This window comes from Pavona decussata, unplaced genomic scaffold, assembly GCF_977016875.1.
Source record: "Pavona decussata unplaced genomic scaffold, jaPavDecu1.1 SCAFFOLD_76, whole genome shotgun sequence".
Classification (NCBI taxonomy): Eukaryota; Metazoa; Cnidaria; class Anthozoa; order Scleractinia; family Agariciidae; genus Pavona; species Pavona decussata.
This window is the reverse complement of record NW_028145494.1, coordinates 1434384-1457150: the sequence shown is the minus strand read 5'-3', so window position 1 is coordinate 1457150 and position 22767 is coordinate 1434384. Positions and strand designations below refer to the sequence as shown.

At 39.4% G+C, this 22767-nt stretch overlaps 2 protein-coding genes and 1 long non-coding RNA gene across 3 annotated transcripts in view; 1 reads left to right on the top strand and 2 right to left on the bottom strand.

The window, feature by feature from the left end:
• The first annotated feature begins 989 nt into the window (after window positions 1-989).
• Window positions 990-9196, top strand: LOC146476558 (AFG1-like ATPase). The gene is made up of 3 exons (XM_085114418.1): window positions 990-1430; window positions 4953-5307; window positions 5510-9196. Exons 1-3 carry the CDS (start codon window positions 1175-1177, stop codon window positions 6633-6635), a joined length of 1737 nt encoding a protein of 578 aa, XP_084970544.1. The 5' UTR covers window positions 990-1174; the 3' UTR covers window positions 6636-9196.
• LOC146476548 (uncharacterized) overlaps window positions 7017-22767 on the bottom strand; it is a 96227-nt gene continuing 80476 nt past the window's right edge. Inside the window, exon 2 of the long non-coding RNA XR_014865599.1 lies at window positions 7017-9178. This is a non-coding gene — a long non-coding RNA (uncharacterized LOC146476548). The remainder of the gene's footprint in view (window positions 9179-22767) is intronic.
• Window positions 9463-22524, bottom strand: LOC146476557 (T-box transcription factor TBX10-like). Its single transcript, XM_085114423.1, has 7 exons — window positions 21946-22524; window positions 21613-21859; window positions 15956-16229; window positions 13454-13621; window positions 12994-13061; window positions 10860-10984; window positions 9463-10098 (listed from the first exon to the last, which is right to left on the bottom strand). Exons 1-7 carry the CDS (start codon window positions 22094-22096, stop codon window positions 9800-9802), a joined length of 1332 nt encoding a protein of 443 aa, XP_084970549.1. The 5' UTR covers window positions 22097-22524; the 3' UTR covers window positions 9463-9799.

Below are 22767 nucleotides of genomic sequence, written 5' to 3'. Positions count from 1 at the left end.
TGCCATTTTCTTTTTTTCCAAGATCATTTCTGGAAACCTTACAAGGGATAGTTGTGTATGCCAATACAATAAATTATTTGAATTTTTTGGATTCTTCAAATGACTTTTTAAGTTGCGGAAAATTTTACTGAAGAGAATTTACGAGTTGCTACTTGTTTTCTGAAAGATGACCTCTTAATCCTACAACATTTATTTTCAATATTTGTTAACTCTTTATTAAATTTAAGCCTTAACAGTGATCGGCATCAAATTTCTCCTTTTAATATTGATGCTTATTCAACCCCTGAGGTCATGAGAATTAAAGATATGATCACTTAAGGTGAATTTTCTTGGTATTTTAATAATTTCTCCCCACTACTTTTATAAGAAATTAAAGTATGGAGATGCGATAGGAGAATTATTTCTTTGACCTAATTTAGGGGATAAAAGATTAACAACATCTTTGCCCGATACAAAAAGAAAAGAAATCAACTAAACTTTCCCACATTTGCGAAAGTGTTGGGTGACATTTTTTTTGTTGTTGTTGTTGGGTGACATTACACCAACAAAACTGCTAATTTAATCCAAATTGCTCAGGTGATTTACATGCGAAAAGCCTTGTGAACAACAAATTATTCAGCAAAATGAACCATTGTTCTATGAGAAGCGAAGCTTTTTTTTTGCAAGCTCGTTTTCATTTTCCTTGATTCGGAATTTACATCATTTTTTTGCAAAACTGATTTAAAGTCTGCATAAAAAGTTTAATACAGGCAAATTATAACCCTCTTAGCCCCAGTGGTGACCAACATATAATTTCCCCTTACAATGTTGTTGCTTCATAAAGAAAATAATCACTAATAAAATGCTTTGATTTTTAGACTGATTCTCCCAACTAGTAACATGAGAAATATACTGGGGACAGTGAGGAGAATATACATGTTGATATTGGGGCTGAAGGGAGGAACTTTATTTCCACGTGACATCATCTGTCCTACTGCATTCTGGGACGTGGTTACATAACTTCAAACATGGCGGATACAGCGGTAACAGATACAGCGAATCTCCGCTTTTAAAAATTTAACCTTTTGGGCACTGTAGCGTTTTTACCCTTACGAGAAAATTCAATCTATTGGCATGCTCAAACTTCAACAAATATTTTACGGTTGCTAGAGGATTGCTCTGTCGAAAGGGTTCAATGTTCTCGGCCATACTCGCTCAATCGTCTAAGCGTTTTCTCCGCTGCAGTTTTCACCGTAATTTTCAAACTGTCTGCGCGCTGAGGAAAGCATGCTATAGCAATGGAATAAGCTCTCGCGAAGGACCTTTACGACTGTACGATTCTTATTTACAAAAGGAAGTGCTGAAGCCAGATGATTGTCAGCTTCAAGTGGTTTATAAACTGCAAGGCGTGTACGAACGACTAAAGAATTATGATCCTCGACTACAGTCCAGTAAGTTTTATTCGATTGTTTATTTATTCATTATTTTGTCAAGATCCCGGAAAGTCCCGTAAATGAATTCTAAGTACATTTTTGTGACTCTTAACTTTGTTCACTCTTTCACTTGTCTGCCCCCCCTCCCTCCCTTAGTTGTCTGTTTGGAGAAATGCTACTTTGGTCCACCTTATTTAAGGTATAGGTACATAATTTTGTGAGCAATTTATGCCATGCAGCAAGAAAAAGTTGGTTTTTTAGTCCTGAATTTTTATTCCTAAATTTTAATCATCTGAATTTGTAAATAAATTTTATTGTTGTTGTTGTTGTTGTCCTGCATAAAGATAAACAGCCAAATTTCCAGTTATCAACAAGAACTTTTTCTAGGGTCTCTTATCTTTCCCGTCCATTTCTCCTCTGAGGCTTGGGAAGAAGAGATCAATATCAAGCTTCAATTCACTTCAAACTTTCATACTGGCTGCTTTACTCAGTGTTGCTGTCAACCCTTAGTACAAACCTTTTAAAAACTAGTTCACCATCCAGGGCCAAAAACTTCCACTCGTCCGCCCGTCCAAGACGAGTACTCTCGTATCACGGACAAAAGGATTTCCAAAAGCACTTGTCCTACGGGATGAGTAGAGTTTGCCTGAAAAAAAGATGTTCTTTTGTATTGAGGTCTGAGTTCCCAAGTATTTTGGACTTTCTAAACTATCCTGAGGTTCGCAAAGTTTGGTTTCTTTTCACGGCAACTTACCCATTTTCGCTTCTGTTTTCCAAGAATATCTGGTTCTGTTGTTTCGATGAAGACTGGGATCCACATACCATATGTGGAAATGACTACCTCATTTAAGACAAGGCTTCATTAACACTTGAACGAGGCGATTACCGTTGTGGCAAGTTTTGTGATCATTAAAGAAGTAATAAAGCCTTTTAAAGTCTTTGCTGTCATTTTAATAGTGAAATATTTAAACGACGTGAAACGCTACAAGCCATTCTGCCATATAAAAGGCGCTGATGCTTTGAAAATGTCACATGACCCACCTAAAAACGCGTAAAATAAAATCAGATCACATGCTACGTTTTCACTGTCAGTGTACAAGATGTCGGCTAATCTGCTTGACCTATGGAAAATCAGTAGTAAAAGAAAACCTGACTCCAGCAAAGAGGAACATCCTAAGAGTGAGAAAGTGAAAAAATATGAAGAAAGTCAAATTCGAAAATTCCAACCAACATGGAAAAAAGAATTTCCCTGGATTAAATTTGACGCGGAAGAATGAAATGTTCTGCATAACAGTAGCCGATAAAGCGAGCTGGCCTTATGTCAGCATCAATGGATCGTCCGCCACTGGTTTTCGCCGTGATTCTCTTGTGAGTCACGAGAAGAGCCATTCTCGTTACTTATGTTTTCAATAAGCTAAAAACGAAGAAAAGCCAGAGCAGGCGCCGCTACAGCGAATAAGCCGTAAAATCAATGAGGAGTCAAAGGAGTCATCTTAGATATCGCAGTTTTAATGCCTCATAGATGTGCTGCATTTTCTCAAGTCATCTATAAAGAACGTGAGTGATCTCCGATGTGTCTGTATGAAATGGTATTGTATTAAAAAGTGCAATGAACAGCATAAATTGAAATAACTGTTAAAATAAATACTCGAGATTTGGTACAAAACAGATTACCGGTATACAATTTCTACGTTTTTTATGATATTTTGTTATTCACTTTAACAATTATTTCGGACTAGTGAATTTAACTTTCGGACAACCAGAATCTGAATGTTACTCGTCCAATGGACAAGTGGAATAAAAAAAAAGTTTTTTGCCCTGCCATCCTTTTAGACCTTATAAAGGTAATTTTAATTTAAGGGGGCAATTTACCTAAATTTGAATGAAATTTAAAGAGGTTTTAAGAAGGGATAGAAGAAAGGAAATGATTTTTGGAACACCAACAGACAGTTGATACCCACGCAAGAGCACCCCGGGTTGCTAGTGGACTAACTTGGTATCCGTCTATTAATTATTAAATACAAATTCTAATTTTAAAACTTCACTAAATCTTCAATATTTCTTATTTCTCTTAATTTAACCAATCCTTCTAAAAAAAACTACTCCTCCCAAATCTATCCAAAAATCACCCAAAAATTCACAAAATACCCCACAACACAGATTCACGGGATAATGATAGGGTTTTTGGACTGCTTGAAACGTGAATGAGAAATTGCCATTAAAGCCATGTCAAGTGGCAGAAAAATGGCGTTTAGGTGAATTGCCCCCTTAAACCAATTTTCATTTAAACCAAGTTGTTGGGATCCATAAAAAAAAAAATAATAATTGAGGCTGTAAAGAGCTCCCTAAAATTAGTTCAATAGGCCACTTTGATTCACTTTCACCTGCTTCACATAGCTTAGACCTTCATGCCACGTGTCAACACCCCTTCCTATCACTATCAGCCACTGCTGAAGCCACATCATTCTGACAATGGTCTTCATCCATCCTCCTTTCCCAAATTGTTTTTGGTCATCCTCTCTTTCAATACTCTTCCATGTTAATGCTGGCCTACAGTCATTGTCTAGTTCTTTCCTCAGGAGGAATATTTGCGATATTATAAGGCAGATAAACTTCCTTTTTTGAAATTTTGTCTTGCCATTATGTCTTGAGAATTCACGTTGAGCACCTGCTTTTGAAGGTATAAACCTTTTGTTCATCACTCTTATTCATCCTCCAAGTTTCACTCTTATACAACAAGACTTCCTTAACCAATGACTTGTACAAACTTGTTCTCCTACTGTTATTACTCGTGACCCAGACCTTCTCTAGTTTGTTGAGTGCCCGTCTTGCAGTGGCTATTCTGTTTTGGATATCTTATGTCCCTCTACCCTCTTTTTTAACTGTTTCTCTCAGGTAAACATAAATTGTTGATTTCTTCAACTTCCTGTCCACTCACTTGCATAGGATCACTTTTGTTGGAGTTTAGTTGTAGTAGTTTGTATTTTACTATATTGACCTTCTCTGTGACCTTTCTGGCTATGACCAAGCCTACAACTAGTTGAAAGCTGTTTTGTTGGTGATAATAGTGCAATATCTGCAAAGTCAAGATCTTCAAGCTTGATGACAAACTTCCATCATATTCCAGTTTTACCCTCTTATGTCTTCCTCATCACCCAGTTGACATCTAGCACGAATAGAAGGCGTGATATCTTACAGCCCTGTTTCACACCAATCTTAACTTTGAACCAATCTGTTGTTTCTCTCCCATCCTGTCCACTACTGTGCATTCAGTGTTGTTGTAGAGTACCTTCACCAGTTTTATTATGTTGGATAGTATGCCATGATAACTGTTCATGATTAAGCCAGCATAAAATTCCCTGTGGACTGATCTAAAGACGTTCTCAAAATCAATAAAGTTAACATGCAGTGAGGAGTGTCATTTTACAGACTGTCCTATGATGTCTCACTCGTTCCTCTTTCTCTCTTCAAAATCTTGCCAGTAATTCCATAAGTGATTATAATATTAATGAGTGTTAACTTGTTATCTGTTTTTACTAGATTTACAAGCGCCCCAAGGACTTTATCTCCACGGAGGGGTGGGTAGTGGTAAAACCATGTTGATGGACATTTTCTACGACAGTATCCCTGTCACAAGAAAGAAACGTGTCCACTTTTATTCGTTTATGCTCCAGTTGTATTCCTCACTGAATCGCTGGAATCTGTGCTGTCCCAGCGATGAGCAGACATTCAATTTCACTCCAGTGGAGTCCATTGCCTCTGAGCTGGCTGGGGAGGCTTGGTTGCTCTGCTTTGATGAGATGCAGTTGGCAGACTTTGGCTCCACTCGGCTGCTGGAAGGTGTGTTTCGTAAAATGTTGGAAAGTGGAACGGTTATCGTTACAACATCAAACAGGTAATAATTACACCCATTACAGTGCATTTGGGTCCCATAACGCTTTGTCTCAAAGTCTCAAACTTACATTCATCTTGTCTCAGATTTTTATTAATTTGAAAACCGGGAGCAATAGGAAAGTACTCATAAGAATTATTACGGTATTTGCTTTAACGATGTAACGAGCTTGTGCAGTGCTTGAGAATTTTTTTCTCGTTTCCAGATCTCCCAGTGAACTCGGCAGCTCGTCATTTGGACGTGAAGAAGAGGCTCTAGACTCGGTGACGTCACTTGTGGGTTTACTGTCGGAGCATTGTGAATTGGCGGCCATGGATTCGGGAAAAGATTACCGAATTTTCCAGAAACGCGGGAAGGAGACTTACTTCACCCCCCTCACTGCTGAAACAGAAAAGGCATTTGACGAAGCTTTTTGTCAAGCAGTCGGAAGTGGTCTTCGGCTATCGTCGGTCTCTCTTCCGGTGTACGGTCGGAAGGTGGTCGTGCCTGTTGCTTCGGAGAATCGCGTCGCCCGATTCACGTTCAATGAGCTGTGTAGGTCTCCACTCGGGCCTGCTGATTACATTACAATATGTAATCATTTCCACACGGTATTTGTGGAAGATGTACCTCAGATGAGTATGTACGAGAAAAACGAGGCCAGACGGTTTTTGAGTTTTGTAGATGCGGCGTACGAGAGCAAAGTGAAAATGTTCTGTACTGCTGCTAGCTCGCCGGATGACTTGTTTCAGTTGATTCCGAGCGACGACGCTCTTAATGAAGACAAAATGCACATTGAAATGATTGGCGAGTTGGCTTATGATCTCGACCTAACGCAGCTCGATTTGAGATCGTTAGGGATTTTGACCGGAGAAGAAGAAATTTTCTCTTTCAAGCGCTGCATCTCGCGACTCAAAGAAATGCAAAGCGAACTTTATCAAATGCAGAAGCATCGCCGCCAAGCATTCTCTCCTTACCTAGGTTCGTTTGAAGAACGGCTGCAATCGGAAAATCGGCGTCGAGAACGCGAGCACAAACGACGACTTAAAATGCTCGAGACCGCCGAACAAGAAAGCAGTGAAGCACCGCGCGAGTTACCACTGACCCCGCTCTCTGTGGGCTCATCCGACTGGGCCGATGAAGCAAGTTATATCACGTGGAGTAATGACGTCATGAGGAAGGAACTGCGAGACTTGGAAAGGAAGAGAAAGGGCGAGTTTCTGAAGAAGCACGACGCGCCAAAATTCGGTGAACAGCATTTCTGGGGATTTGGTTGGTGGGAGAAGGTTATGGGAAGGAGGAAAGGAAAAGAGAAAGGCAACGAAGAACATGACAATCAACCTAAAGACTAAAGCAAATACTCTCAGCAAAGACAGCAATCTCTTCACTCAAACAAGGCTGGAACTTGAGAGTCTTCCTCAAGCATGGTGGCATTCAGTATTATGTGCTGTTACCTCGTTGGTAGAATTCACTGGCCGGATTGTATGAATTTCATGGTTCCTACAAAACTTTCACTTTGATAAAGTCGCAAACAGCAGAAAAGCGCAGGATCTCGCGAGGCTTACGCGCACGCGCGTTGTATTCAGTATAATCGCCCTAGACGTCGTACTCCTAGACCACGCGTTATAATTCGTATGTAACCATGCGGACTGTCTTTGCAGTCTACGTGGTCCCACAACCTTTCCCGCCGAGTGTTCCCAACTTTTATCAAAAAGTAACTTGACGACAAAGAGTTGCTTGTCAATACAATTTATTCAGTTTCCACCGAAGCATAGAAAATATTTTTCAAATAACATATTTACATAATATCCATTCCTTCTTTATTAACAGTAAAATGGTTAGTGCCAATAATCTATTGTACGCTAATATCGGCAAAGCAAATCATTTTGGCAGGAACGCGAGCGAGTGAGAAAATGAGAAGGGGTAGGATCCAATCCAATTGAAACACTCCTAAGCACTCTCCGAGAGAGGAGGAGGGCAACCTCATTCCCAGGGTCTCTCCTCTTCCCGTCCCAGGGAGCTGAAGGGACCCTGGGAACAAGGTTGCGAGGAGGGATTTACCCTTGTACTTTACTATTTTTCGCTAAAACTTGATGCCGTGGCAAAAGAAACCTGCTAAGAAGCCGGAAAGTTTTCAATGACCCCTTTAACCCTAATCTGATCAAAGAACAAATTCTCCTATACTTCTCCCGTACTTTTCTTATAAAAGTACTGCGGAAACGTTATTAAAATATCAAAAAATTCACCTTGGGTGATCATATCCGTAATTCTCATGACCTCATGATTAAAAAAGCATTGAAATTACAAGGAGAAATTTGATGCTGATCACTGTTAGGGCTTAAAGGGTTAACAAGTATGCCACTTAAGAAAGAAATGTTATGCACCATCAGACAGTCCGCTATCACGCAAGCGCACTTAACGTTGATAACCACCTGATTTGGTGTCCAATTACTACTTTTTAATCTCTAATTTTATTATTTAATGACCTTGATATCTTTTGTTCTCTCTCTTTCTCGTTGTCTTAACCTTTCTCTCGTTTGTGTTTCTTTAAAAACATTCCAAACCACGAATAGATCCTCTAAACTACGGAGTTGTGATGGCATTTTTTTGGATTGGCTCAGAACAGATAAAATAGAAACAAGAAACCATTCGAAGAACAACTTTCAGCTGTACTACCCCCTTAATTTTCCGCAATGAGAAAGGAGACCAGAGAACGAGGTTGGCATCACTTCGCTCACGTTGAGTCCAAAATTAAAAATCATTGGCTCGCTATGACTGCACAACGAGTGAACTAAACTATTGCAAGTGTCAAGTGTAAGATAAAGATCATGTACAGAAGTAAATTGAAGGCTTAGACTGGCACAAAAATTTTAAACAGCAGACGAGAGTTTTACAAACAAGCTCTGTCCATGAAGTTACAACTGATCAGTGTTGAATCGAATTCTTTCATCAAGACGTGATACAATTTAATGTGAAAATTGAAACCCTAGCTTTTTTTTATCATGTAATTCTCTAAGTGTTGCTTTTTGCAGGAAGAAAACCGACTTATAAAAAGCCGGGTAACAAACCTTGTAAAACATGGGCTCATTGAACTTTGGAAAAGCTATGGCCTACGTGTAGCCCTACACCCCCGAAGCCAGTAACTGGAACGAAAATTTTAAAAATATAGACAATATTTCGCGTGTACATAAATTATTGCTATGGTCATGTCTATCCGTGAACGAGACTATCCTTAATAACGATTTGCATAATTTCTTAAAAAGTCGAAAGGAACAAGATCGATTTTGCGTCAAGAAAAGTAAAAGTTCAGGGAATCGACTGGTCAACAGTTGCCCTCCTTTATCATCAGCACAGTTGCTAGGTAACATGCCTGGAAGCGAATGAAACGATTATCAACAGAACGCACGATTGTTCGTCCGGTACCACCAAGGTTTTTGGAAATTTAATTTCCAACATTTAAAGGCAAAAATGGATACGGTAGAGAAACACTTCTTTCGGATACTGTTGGCAGGAATTTACTACGAGATCAATTTTTGTTTACCTTGAGATAATTGTATTGGAAACAAGCCGAGAGCGCATGAACGTAAGAGAAGCTAAGAATCCATGCGACTTCTAAGAAAATGCCTCCTATTTTTAGATCAACTTGGTTTTATTGGTCTATGGAGAGGCTTTTATTGCTAAGTGTCTGCATTTTGCTTGATGTTATTGTTTTTTTCTGGATTCCTGAGTTGGTGTCAAGTGTCCAATATATCAAACACTGGATAGCGCGTGAAATCAGGATAATCAGGGAAGAGTTGAAAGAACGAAAGGTGGCGAAGTTTTCTGAACGAAATTCGAGGTATTGGAAACCGTGATTAAACACAATCTTGAGTGTTTGATTTAGTAACTTCTCAAACTCGCGAATAAATGACGAGAAAGAAAAACAAACAAAATAGCTACCGTGAAACGTGATCTTTAAATTATAAAAATTTTGCGAACTTTTCCTTTGAATTTCTACAAAAATTATTAATAGTTTGAGAAGGTATATCAAAACACTGAAAACAGCGTTTCATCCGTTTTCTAATACTTCAAAGTTGGTACAAAAAAAAAAAAAAAACCCTCGGCTGCGCCTCGTTTTAGAACCTACTTCTCGGTGGTTTGGAAATCGAACAAAATACTCATCTTGTTCGATATATGTAGTATTTCTCTTCTGAGATCTCTTTTGTTGTAATTCTCGAAGATTCATTTATTTTTGGAGGTTGATCTGACTTAACCTTAACACTTCCGTAACCTTCAAACAATAGTGCATGCGCAGTACTCAGTTACCGTAGTCATATCTGCTTCTCTACATTGTACAACATGAACTTTGGGAATTATTTTAAAAATGTCATGTTTTTGATATTGACTCTCTCGGCTCCAAACTTTCTTGACGCAAACGGAACTTGTTCTCTCAACTAGTAGGATTAATTCAGCTTAGAAAACCTACGGTGAATAATTCCATTTCGTATGGTAAATTGCGGTCATATTTGAACGTTCATTATTGACTTGATATCGTCCCTGGTGGAGATTGATAGCCAGGTACCTCATTTTGCGGTACTGAATTGTACCTTAAATACGGCGTTGGATAAGGTACGCTACGATGATCGCGTAAGGGACCAAAGCCCCGGTATACTGTTGTTGTTGCCCCGGGGGAGGTAGGGTGGGGATGAAGAAGTGGTGATGTAATGGTCGGACTCATCATTGGAGTGCACGCGGGAACAGTTATGGAAGGGACTGTTAGAGAGGGGATCATACGGCTCATGGGTACCAGAGGGGTCGTCGCTGTGGCAACAGGTCCTAAAAACAAAATGAAGGAAAAAAATTCTAAGCATCAATGTAAACAGTGCTTACCATTTACGCAAACCACCCGGATGGAAATTTTCGGCATAAATACGAAATGATTTAGCTTGCCTGGACAGAAGATGGATAACATGCAAAATGTATAAACATCAGCTGTAAATCCCAGAAGGCGTAATAAAAATGCATCACTTTGACCAGAGGCCCTTAATTTCAGAAGTACTCCAAATGGAATGATGCGTACCATTTGATCTTCCAGCTGGAATTTCCGGGTTTTCCATGTAAATGGTAAGCACCCCAGCTTCCTACTTCTTTTGGTGCTGTTTTCAAGGGTGATAATTTCTCTTATTCTCATCACATTCCTGCTTTAATTGTTTCACAACAGCAAAAAGAATATCGAAATTGTACAATTCTCGAATCATGTAACGTGGTTCAACTTTTTAACGAATGAACGTCATCTCCTTTCTCATTAGCTGATCTCTGTAACTAATTTTGAAAAATTTTGAAAAATTACCACTCATAGAGAAAATGTAGGTCTTTCAACTAATTACAAATGTCAGAATTTGATTTGACGGCACATTCTGTTTGCTCTAGCTTGGAGTAATCGGTTGCTTCTTGATTTACCTTATGTTGCATGTGTGTGTGTGATTCAGCCAATCAGGATATGGTTGTCAATTACTTTGGTTTTAGATTTACCGTATTCGTCCAATTTATTCTCTTTCTAACAATTCTACAGCAAAGGAAGAAAGACAAACACAAACCTGTTACCGCATCTCCTTCTCTATCAGAATTACAAGACTTAGGAGTATAGACCTCGGCCTGAATTCGAGGCTTTGTAGTCGGCATAAGGGGGCCTGGTTCTACTTGCTTTATTACTTCTACCACGCTAAATATAAAGAAAAATAACCCCGTTTTAGTGGTGATAAAGTAATACAGAAGGACTACACTAAATTCTTAACCTTCCATAGGTGGGCACCTTTTCCAAGCAGACACACTCGGTAACATGTTACTATAGCCACCGATAAAACCGACTACATTTTTTCCTCCAATGACTCTGCTAAGCAGGAATTTGAGGTACCACCACATAACCACACCACCAACACTACCTTTGGAAACCTTTCCTAAGCCGACAGTTAACGTGTTTGTAGGAGCGTTCGCTTACAGCGAGAGGTTTGATTATGGTTAAGACGATCGTTAAGTCGACATGCCGGCAATGCTTTGTACAGGGGCTGAGGAATCAAGCTACTGAAATCAATTGTGGCATATTTCTTTGTGAGAATGATGTATCATTAGGTAAGTGACACAGTCATACTCGGAAAAAAACCGAGTGCTCCTATCAGGAGTCGAACCTAAGACCTACCGATAACTAGTTCGGATGCTCTACCACTGAGTTACAGGAGACTTGTTGGAGCTTAGGCCATTAAACTAGGTTCATGGGACAAACATCCTGCATACTGCTAGGATTGGAATGTCATGTGTGGCATATGCGCAATGGAATAAATGTGATGGAATATTTTAAGCCTGGTGAATAAATGAGAATGATGTATTATTTAGTGAGTGACACAGGCATACTCGGAAAAAAAAAAAAACGAGTGCTCCTATCAGGAGTCGAACCTAAGACCTTACTTTGTGTTACCACTATCGCTCGACAAAAACAAAGCAAAGTCTGTGTTTTTAACAGCTAATGAAAATAAATAATTAAAATTATAACATGAGTAAAACGTAGTGCTTTGTCAAGTTGTTAACGAGCGCAAAACAGTCGAAAAAAAATCAGTGTCGTACTTTGCTGAGACAAGATTAAATAACATTTTTTCGGAAGTTGTTATATATCTGGCAAGCACTCATCCCCCAACACATTATTATTCCAAACATCTTGGACAAATATTAAAAAAGAAAAAAACTAATTGTGCTAAAACTGAATTCATCAAAACCCAAATTTCTGTTTCAAAAGGGCGGCATATTCTTATAACCTTTAATCCGTCTAAGCCGGTTAAAGTTTAGAGAAGGATCATCTGTCATCAGATGGGTTATCCGCCTTGCACTAAAACAACTGCAGACAGATTTCACACCGCACTATTCGTCATACAAAACCGGCCCAGTTATATTTAGAACAGATTTTACAAGTTGAATGTTGAATGAAACTATGTATTGTCTCGGTTTTGCGTTTGCTGAGTTCAAAACGCGCATGCAATATGCAAGTACGACAATTAAGCTTGTAGTCAAATTGCTGCATTTTCCTTTTCAACCAATCAAGAGTGAAATGAAAATGAATCGTGACTTGGCTGCCGCTTTTTCTCGCGCTTGGAACCCGTTACAGATTTTCCCGCGCTTAGCACTCAGTTTGCAGGGTCTCCTCCGCTTGGCAGCGTTTACTCGTTTTCCCGCGCTTGCAACCCGTTGCTTATTTTCCCGCGCTTGATATTGGGTGCATATTTACCGGCGCTTGGTTCACGGCATATTTTCTCGCGTTCTGATTAGTTCAATCAAAATTACTTGAGAGGCTGGCTAAAGGCAATAACAAGTGCAGAATTTTGAGTTGAAAGCGCTGCAATCATGTTCAAGCTTGAGTCCAATATTCACACACAATGTTTTGTCTGTTGGTCATTTACTGCGGTACAAGTCAAAACCTCTATCGTCCTGTGGCCAGTCAAGGCTAAACACCAACAAAAACACTTACAAACACTAAGAAAAACATGCAACTAACAGGTTTGACCGGTTTCATAACCATAGACACCTCCGTGGATCATAGCTTTGTGTTTCTTATGATTAACCAAATGAGATTGCCTTGGTTTGGGTTTTAGCAGCGTAAAACAGTAACAAACCGTCTCGATATCTACAAATGAGGAGGATAATTTGTTATGACATTCAGACGTCGGTTTTTAGCTCGATACATACCAGTCATCTGGATCACAGTCCCGGAATCCTTTGGCGAATGGGTTACTTGCTATTTTCAATTGAGTTATCTGCAAAAGAAAGAACAAGGTTAAAAAGGCGCTCCATGGGAACGTGTTAGATCTACCATGAAAAGCACAATATTAAAACACTACCACAGTAAAGAACTGCTCAATTTCATTCGAATAGTCACACTTTAAGATTCCATCCACAGATTTAAATATTACGGTCAAATTGCTTTAATTGGCTCGAAGTTTGACCTTCAAAGGGGAAAAGGGAAAAAAACTTTGATTGGATTTATCAACCACAAAAGATTCAGACAGATACAACTCGCCAGAAAGCATTTCAGGAATGACTAATGAGGTTAGGAAATGACAAAAACAGACAGATTAATTTAATTAATTCAGTCTCTTGCTATTAATTAAGGGAGTTAAAACAGAAAACCGTCCTATAATGGACGTACCATGTGGTTTTGATAAGCGGTTACAGCCATGAATTGCGTTTCAGGAAACACAAAAGTTTTCACGTGCTCAGTACTCGCTCCCAGCTCACTGGTCATCGTGCTCTTCTCCTGATTGTCCAGTACGACATGAAAACGAGGCTGGTACTTATGCATGGAGTTGAGTATAATCTAAAGGCAAAGAAAAGATGAAAAAAAAATCGGTCATTAACATCGTCATGGTCATCATCATCATTGTCGTCGTCATCGTCATCATCATCAGGGAGCTTAAGCAGCGACGACGGCAACGGCAACGGCAACGAAAACGTCACCTGAAAATATATCTTTATTTCATTTGTGCTACTTCGCGATTATTTCAACTCGCCCAACTTCTACAGAAACGGCGAACTATCCAGGAATCAACTTGATAGGAGTGGCGTTCAAGTTAAGAAAGAAAATGAAAAATTCACCGACGTGTGCTCACGTTCTCCAAAAAACGTAGAATTTGGTCATTTCACGTTGTTGTTTTGCAGAGGACAGCGAAGAAATGTACCAAAATGTAAAACGCACGTGCAGAGCGATTGTTTTTGTTCATTAAACCTATTGTTTTGTGGCGTTGTCGTTGTCGTCGCCGTCGTCGTTGCTTAAGCTCCCTATCATCATCATCATCATCATCATCATCATCATCATCATCATCATCAACGTTATCAAACGATAAAGAATCACAAAGGATTCTTATCTTCCAAAGAATATTTTCTGTTAAATAACGTAGTGTTCTTTCCAAAAATTGGTGGCATAAGTAAGGCTCTAGCAACTTTGCAATATTTTCAATTAGAAAAATTTTATAATGGACAGGACAAGAAGACAGTATGGCACGGTGGCTTGCGCTTGAGTGGCTCCCGCACACTGAAAATTTTGAACATTTGATTCTTGCCGCGAAAGAAAGAGTCGAAATATCTGCCAAGCTGTTTATCCGTTGTATTAACAAATGGATAAGGGGGTTAGTTTCTAAAGAACCTGTGGTGCTGCGCCGGTGGAGAGTAGAAACAAATGTTTGGTTTATCATGGTTTATCAACAGAACTGATTACTAAAGTTAAATTGGCCACCGTAAAGAGATGCAGTTTTAATTGCGTTTCGTTATTCTGAGTGGCGTCCGGTACAAGCATCCTTTTTCGTTAAAAAAGTTGATCCGAAAAGAAAAGTGCCACGGTCTATTCACTTGCGTCGCTTAGCGTGGTCCCCTGCACTCCAAGGTCAGCCCAATTTCGTAATCCAAAGAATCCATTTTTCTTTCTGTTAAACCGTACCTTACTTCCAAAAGGGCGCCAACCAAAAAACGTTCTGACAATTTTTTAAAATAATTTTCAAGAGTGAGAGATTGAATGATAACAGAACCATCAGTAACTTGCACTCCAATGGGAGAGATATCTTGATTATCACCGCAATCATGATCATTATGATCATCATCGTCATCTTCGTCATAACTTAACCACCATCGTTATCAAGAGATCGATAACAGACCTCATTCTTATCTCCGAAAAATCGAGCATTTTCCTGTTGAACACCATTACTGCGTGTTTTTTTCCAAATGGGCGCTAGACATCACGTTGAAGTTCTAACATTTTTTGTTCAGAATTTCTTTGGGGGAAAAGGTAAGTAAAACACCACAATGAAGGGAAACAGTGAAAAACGTCGCCGAAACGTTTGACTCCAAGAAGGATACTTTTAATAACACTCCTTGCGAATTCCTTCTACATCTGAATACTTACTGAAACTTTAGACTCCAAGAGTGATAACGACTTTATAACGGCAAATGCAACCGTTGCTTATCACAATCTCTTGGCATCGCAATACCCAACTGACAGTGATAACGATTAATTAGCAATACATATAAATTTCGTAAGGAAGATATTACGAAGCCAGAGTGTACGTGGTCTAAAAGTTTGAACTTACAATGTGAACTTATCAAACCATGGGTCATGAATGCTATAATCTGATGTGGTTAACTCCCCGGGCGGTACTCCACTGTTTAAACTATATAGGTATGTGCATCCCCAAAGGGTATGATTCTTAGCCGTGTTGGTCTGGAATGGGGTGTAGATTTTAACCATTTTGGTCTGAAAGTCTGAAAACGGGTATGAATATGGATTCTGGGGGTCAGGTTTGAAGACAGTGTTGGATATTTACCTCGCCCTTTCGCGGCTCTGTAATTATCCGGAGTTTAAGTAGCCAATCTGATATTCTATGCTCAAAGGTCTACCCGGTATAAATGAAAGATTTTGTACTGTTGTCTTCTGTTCTGTTCTCTTCTGTTCTAATCTCTTCTGTTCCACCCTAATGAACGTGGAATGCATGTAAAACTTAGATTAAGCAAAAACATGCGGTAGGTGGTTCCATAGGGATCAAGAAAAACATGGAGTATTGACGTATTTCACTGAGTTACAAAGTTAACAATCAAAACTTGCTTTAATTGTTTAATTAATTTTATTTAATTATGCGAGGGAATCTTCACATTTACGACTTACATGTCCGTTGTCGTCCATCAGGTTGTTAGTGAGTTTAAGTTTGTCAAAAGACACGATTTGTTTCATCCATTGCTGTCCAGTGCAGGGTGAGTCAGGGTGAATGTGTACTCTTCCAGGTACACTGGAGTCGGCTTTGCCTGCTACCAGCCACTTGGAACTGTGGAACGCGTACCGGTAACGTTTGTCATCCACGGGTACAAAGTCCATCATAAGGATGTACTTGGATGCTGGGTCTAGTCCGTGTAACCGCACTTGGAACGGAGGAAACATGCGCCTGGCAACAAAAGAGAAAGGAATTCGTTTGGCGTCACTCGCTTTACTTAGTTTTATTGTCCCTTACGCTTTGTAGGCAGTGACGAGTTTATAGCAACCTCGTTCCAAGGACCATGGGAACGAGGTTGAAAGAAATAGAAGACATTTTCCTTGGGTGCTTACCATTTACATAGAAAACCCGGAAATTCCAGTTGGAAAATCAAATGGTACGCATCATTCCATTTGGAGTACTTCTGAAATTATGGGCCTCTGGTCAAAGTGATGCATTTTTATTACTCCTTCTGGGATTTACAGCTGATGTTCATACATTTTGCATGTTATCCATCTTCTGTTAAGACAAGCTAAATCGTTTCGTATTTATGCCGAAAATTTCCATCCGGGTGGTTTGCGTAAATGGTAAGCACACCTTGTTTCCACAGAGTTATAAAAACACAAGTGCGCGTTAGGCGTTTGAAGTGCTAGTAGACGAGAAACTGCTTTCACAAGACGAGTCTTGGCATTGCTGTTCGTATTTCTCCAAACGTTCGATGTCTGTTTCTGCTAATTCCATCGAAACACGGACATAATGTTTTCGGTTTCTGTCATAAAATAATTTATGACAATTTACCGTACTTCCATTGAATTATACTAAAAAGGGCCAGTTAAAGGTTTTTCATAAGGTGCTGTAAATTAACCACCTTTTTATCGCCATTAAATACCACGTTAACAGACCCTTATTTAGTGGCTCCGTATGAAGTTACTTAGATGAAGTTAAAGGAGAAGGATGACGGGAATTTTGACCTTTTGCGATGAAAATGGTGCGACAACACCTTCACTTAGTTACAACTAAAATAATTCTAGAACATCAAGAAAAAGAATTCAACTGAATTCTTGAAGGAACAACTCATGACCTGCTCAGTGCATTTTGGGAACGAAAACGCGAGATCTTGAAAACAGTTAACCTAACGTTTTTCAAGTTGGATTACATTCTAACCCAGTCAATCTATGGCCAGAGACACTCATCGATAGTCTTAGGACACTGGGGTGATAATCGACAATAAACTTTAGGTTTCTGTTGATCAGAAAAATGTTTTAGAGCTTTTGATATAACATCAAATCAGTCTCGTGATACTCCCCCCATTAATTAAGGTTTATGTTTCCCCCTGTAGCAGTTTACAAATGATTCATCTTGATTGTTGCGATTAAGATCTTTTGGGCGGAAGATGTAGGAGTTATTTTTTATGTTTTGATTTGAAATTGGCATTGCCGGAGAAAATTCAAGATCTGTAAAAGTCAAAGCGGAAACTGTCGTACATGTTTGCTTTTGTATTTAGCTGCTTCAGACATCGCACCGGTTAAAAATAACCGTTGCTTTTGTCCAATTTTACTTAGCTATGTTTATTTGCTTTAACCAAAGAAAAACAAAAACATGCAGAAATGCGTTTATGCAAAGACGAATGTAGTTCCGACAAAGGGTTTCTTAGCCGTTTAAAGATTTTCGTTAAAAATACAGTTATGTACTTAAAGTTCAAAGTGTCATTCACCCATCATGGTGAAATCAACGGACTATTTATTTAACCCATCTTTTTTTTTTTCTAAATTGTCCTCAGTTGCACAATATTACTGGAAAGAAAAACAGCGACCACGTTAAAGAACTCAGTCAACAGAGATCTGCAAGTAAAGCCGTTTAAATGATAACACTTTCGACTTTAATCGACAGAATCGTACATTTAAAAGTCAGAACCACCTTGTCTGATTACGCAGAGCACATTAACACCTATACACCATAGGAGCTCAAAAGCCCTCAATTATTGATCTTGAAGCTTTTGACTCCGGCTTGAAAGGGTCAGTCACGTTAAAAGAAAAAAGACAAACGCACAATCTTTTAGTTAAACTTTGTCAATGCCCTTTTATGCATGGAGAAGTCAATAAACGGGCTTAATAATTTCAACATAGACGCAAAGTTGCAAACACATTTCGCGACTCAAAGTATAAAGGGTACGTACGTAAAGACCTAGCCACACTTATGGTGGTCGCCTTGGGAGGTGCGATTGTGTAAGTGCGTGTTGACAAAACCAATATTTACACGCAACGCCTGTAAAATTTGCCCATTTTCGCAGCTTGTGAATATCGGTCTCATGCTTGCTTTTTCTGTGTGAACGATTGCTTTTACGTTCAACACTTGCTTACCCGTGCACACGTATTTTACACCAGTTGTATTAACTATCTGTACCAGTCAAAAGTTCAAACTAATGTTTGGCACCCTTTTCTTTCGCCGACAGTCATTGAAACCTTCACAGCTAAGGCTTTCTTGTTCTGCCAGTTTCTTAATTACGTTCGTGAATAAAAGCTGCGCAGTACTTTGTTGTGATAACTAAGGTAGTACCTCTTGCGCTCACTTTGAATCGCATCCTAAAGGTATTACCCACGTTCAAATGAAAGCTAAGAAGCTGTTTGTTATACTGTTAAACGGGTTTTCAGCTTTTGAGTCTTTGGTTGAAATCCTAAAGTGTGACCTTTCAAGCTATCGAGCAGCACTTTCCTGTGATTCTGTTTTTATGCTGTATAGGGTGGTTCTAGAGTCTGTTTTAGAAACCCCCAAGTGTGGCCCACTCAAATGATTCAAGAGAAATACTGTCCTATGACGCTGCGGTTTCTTCTGCCGCACAAGGTAGTTCTATCGAAGACTTTCCTTCACAAACTTTAAATTCATCCCGACCACCCTTAGTCAATTCCAAGCGCTCAGATTGTAAACAGCACAGGAAAGCAGCTGTGGGAGGACAAATGATTGCGTGCGTCTAGTCCTCTCTTTTCCCTCTGTCAGTCACGAGTAATTTCCCTTCACTTCCCACGTATTTGACCAACTGGAAAAGCTAGGACAGCTTTGTACAACATAACTTAAAACCGCGGGAATAAAACCAGCGCTGCAACATGGCTTGAAGACTTTATCTACTTCAGTAGTAGAGAAATGGCAATTTAAGAAACTGCGTTTGAAACTGCATGTCGTGCCCCATGTCCAGCGTGCATTCAACCATAGCAATGACTGAAATCATTTTAGAGCCCAACATATGGTCTTCGGATGAAATCCTCAAAGTGTGACCATTTAAACGAAAGCCACTGAGCAGTATTTTCCCTTGGTACTCTTTATTATGCTCTAAAAGGTGGCTCTAACGTTTGAGTTTCTAGATGAAATCCTAAAGTGTGACCATTCAAATGAAAGCTACTGGGCAGTGCCTTCCTGTGGTGCTCTTTATTATGCTCTAAAAGGTGACTCTAACATTTGTGTTTGATGATGAAACCCTAAAGTGTGACCATTCAAATGAAAGCTACTAAGCAGTACTTTTCTATGATACTTTTTTTTTGTTTCGTTCTAAACAGGTGGTTCTAAACGTTTGAGTTTGTAGATGAACCCTGAAGTATGATCACTGTGAAAGTGTGAAGACCGTTGAGCAGTACTTCCCTTGTGTTTTCCCGTGGTGGTGTTTATTTTGCTATATTTCCTGAATAATTCAGTGTTTTGCGAATTTTCATCTCGTTTTTAAAACATTTGATTTGGGCAGCCAATAATAAGTGCGACTATTCAAATGAAAGCTTGAGAGCGTTACTTTCCTTTAGGTCAGTTTGGATATTCTATGATTGATGTTTTCGATTCACCTCGTTTGAGCTTGGGCGTTGAAAAGGGACACTATAAGCGATTAATATACAGGAGTAATCGCACTAACTTTACCTCTACTGAAGAGGTGAAACTGAATCACTCGTTAATGAGTATTTAAGACTATTTTACACCGTTTGTTTTTTTCGAACAAGCTAAGTGTTCTGAGTGCACGTGGTTGCTTGATCTTAGTGGACAATATGGAAGTGAAAACAGTCAATTTTCTCGGTAAGTTATACTTCTAGGTAGCCGATAAAAGTATGGGGTGATCGAGTCCACTGAATTCTTTTACATTTCAAAGCAAGAAGAATCGAATTTATAGCCTACTCTTCAGTGGCTTAACTTGAAAGCAACTTCTATAAACAAATATCCGATTGAATGGCCACAGACAACATGCTAACTAGAAAAGAGTGGCATGTTTATTTGGAGAACAACTGAACCTCAGCCAAGAAAATACACTCCCCTCACAAAGCAATTATCCTCTTGTATGAAAACAAGAAAACGCCCGACCGCCCGATTTCATTTCCGTGGTTGACCACAACTGCAAATCACCAATAACTGATGGAAAATTGTCAAAAGATATAAAAATTGCCGCGAAAGAACGTGATAAATCTCACTGTGACATTGTGATAGACATGGTTGTTCGCGCACCGTTTGATGCGTCGGCAAAATGGTTTGACTAATTTGTCAAACGGAACTGTCCCACATAAATTCCAATGGTCACTTGCCCGAGGCAAATCTACAAAGTCCACAAACAGGTATCGACCATTGTTTGCATTTAAATTTGATTTTTAAGAAGGAGAATCAACAATAACTATGAAATTGTGAAGGAAAGTAGTCAGACGCATGTAAACAATGTCGAAAGAGAAATCTCTTAATTTAATACTGGGCACCTTTCTTCACTATCAGCTCAACTGCTATCCTCAGTTATTCGTGTAATCTTACAACTTTTAATTAGCTTAGCATTCAGGCAACTTCCTGTCCCTCTCAAGTTAATAGATTTTTCTCCTCGGTTTTTATTTTTATTTACAAATAGAGAAAAATTTGTAAGAAATCAATTGCGCTTTCCACATGCGCTTGGCCACACGCGTTAAATTTGCTCACTTCTTTTGTTCGCAGAGAAAACAAACACAACACTCCCTCATAATGGTTCCTTGTTGTGATAGCGCTGATTATGAAATCAAAAACATTTTTTCCGGCTAATGGCATAAACAGACTTTCTCATCACTGAAAATAAACGACTGCAAAGCAATGTTATTTTTTCGATTCACCAGGGAGCCCTCCAGTAATCAGCAACTTCCTCTAACGTTATCGAGCTTGAGATAACGGTGACAATTTACGCACAATTTTCGAACAATTTACCTTCGGCCTTTGTAACCTCCAATTAATATGAAAACTGTGTTTAGCTGATTGCAGCATGTATTTATTAAAAACATACGCGCTAAATTTCTTCATTTTGGGCTCGACAAGGGTTTCGTGAAGTAACAAGCATTTGCATTTTGCCACATCTAATGATTAATATGTTTCAAGAAGGTGTGAAAAATGCGATTTCATAATAATACTTAACCTGAGCGACTTCAGGATACATTTCTTTGAAATGCGCACTCAGTTTGTTATATTTTTATACTAGGCTTAACTTCACTTTTAGGGCAAGTATACATGTAATTGCACGTTGTCGGATAAACCTAATTTCCCAGAAAAAGGGAAATTTGAATTTGTCAATAACGATTATCATAATGAATCACTAACTAACCTTCCAGCTTTCGTTACAATCATTTCAGTACCAAGTGAGTAGAAATCGTCCCACAAATTCTTCATCTCAATGTCCACTTTTACATTCATCAACTGAGTGCAAGTCAGCGGGCTGGCTGGTGGAGAAGACGAAGTCGAGAATCGTTCACTACTCCTTTGTAAATCATAAGCTGACCTCGTGGTGTCTGTAGGTGAATTTTCAGACGATGTATTAACCTTCTTCCCCGTGCCCGCATTTCGTAGCCTCTCTGTGATAAATATAAACAACAAGCAGCAAGTTAAAGGTGTTACTATATCAGTTGTGCGCGCGCGAGGTGCTGAAATATCCACTCACCTTCCATATCTTTGGTTAGTCTGAACGAATCCCAGTTGAACATTGTCTGTCGGTCGCCGATGCTCATGAATCTGGGGAGCTGTGAAGCGTCTATCAAATGTGCAATCGAGAATGCGTTCGCCTTAGGAGAGAGCAGCCCGGATAGGTCCATTTAACAACCAATCCGGTTGCTAACCGGTTAATTAAGTTACAGCCCGGAGACCGTTGCGGTGCGGCTGGGCGGAATTCACAGCGCGCGGAGAGAGAGAACACGATTAGACGCGAATTGTGTAACGTAGGTTTAAAGAATCTTAAGATGATGCGCGCTTATGGCGCGCTTGTCTAAAGATGGAATTTCCAGTATCTTTGGCCTTCCTCTCGAATTATGCCCCGCTGTCAGTCATCACAGTCATTACGAAAACAATAACTGTCACCTGCGTGGAGAAACCTTCGAGTGGAATTCTGAAGGAGATTGCCGGGGAATTAGGACGACGCAAAACTTGCGCTTGTTTTTGTGGCCTCAAGTTGTAGCATAAAATCTTCCGGATGCGAAGAATCAACGAAGGAATAGATCTGCGTGCAGGTCAAGCATGATCACTCTTTCTTTATCCTGTTAAGAATGCCCTAGGGACACCACAAATCGCGCTGTGTAAATTGCCATAATTTGATCCTCTGGTGAATGTTGTTGTTCTTGCGCGTGAAATCTTTAAGAGCTATAAAATGCAATCTGTTCTTTAGGTGATGGGAAAGCTGTTAAAATTTCACATCATCGGATAGTTATGACCCGGCTAAACCTCGAGAGAAGGTCATTAGCTATAGATGGCTAGATATGCAAGGAAGTCC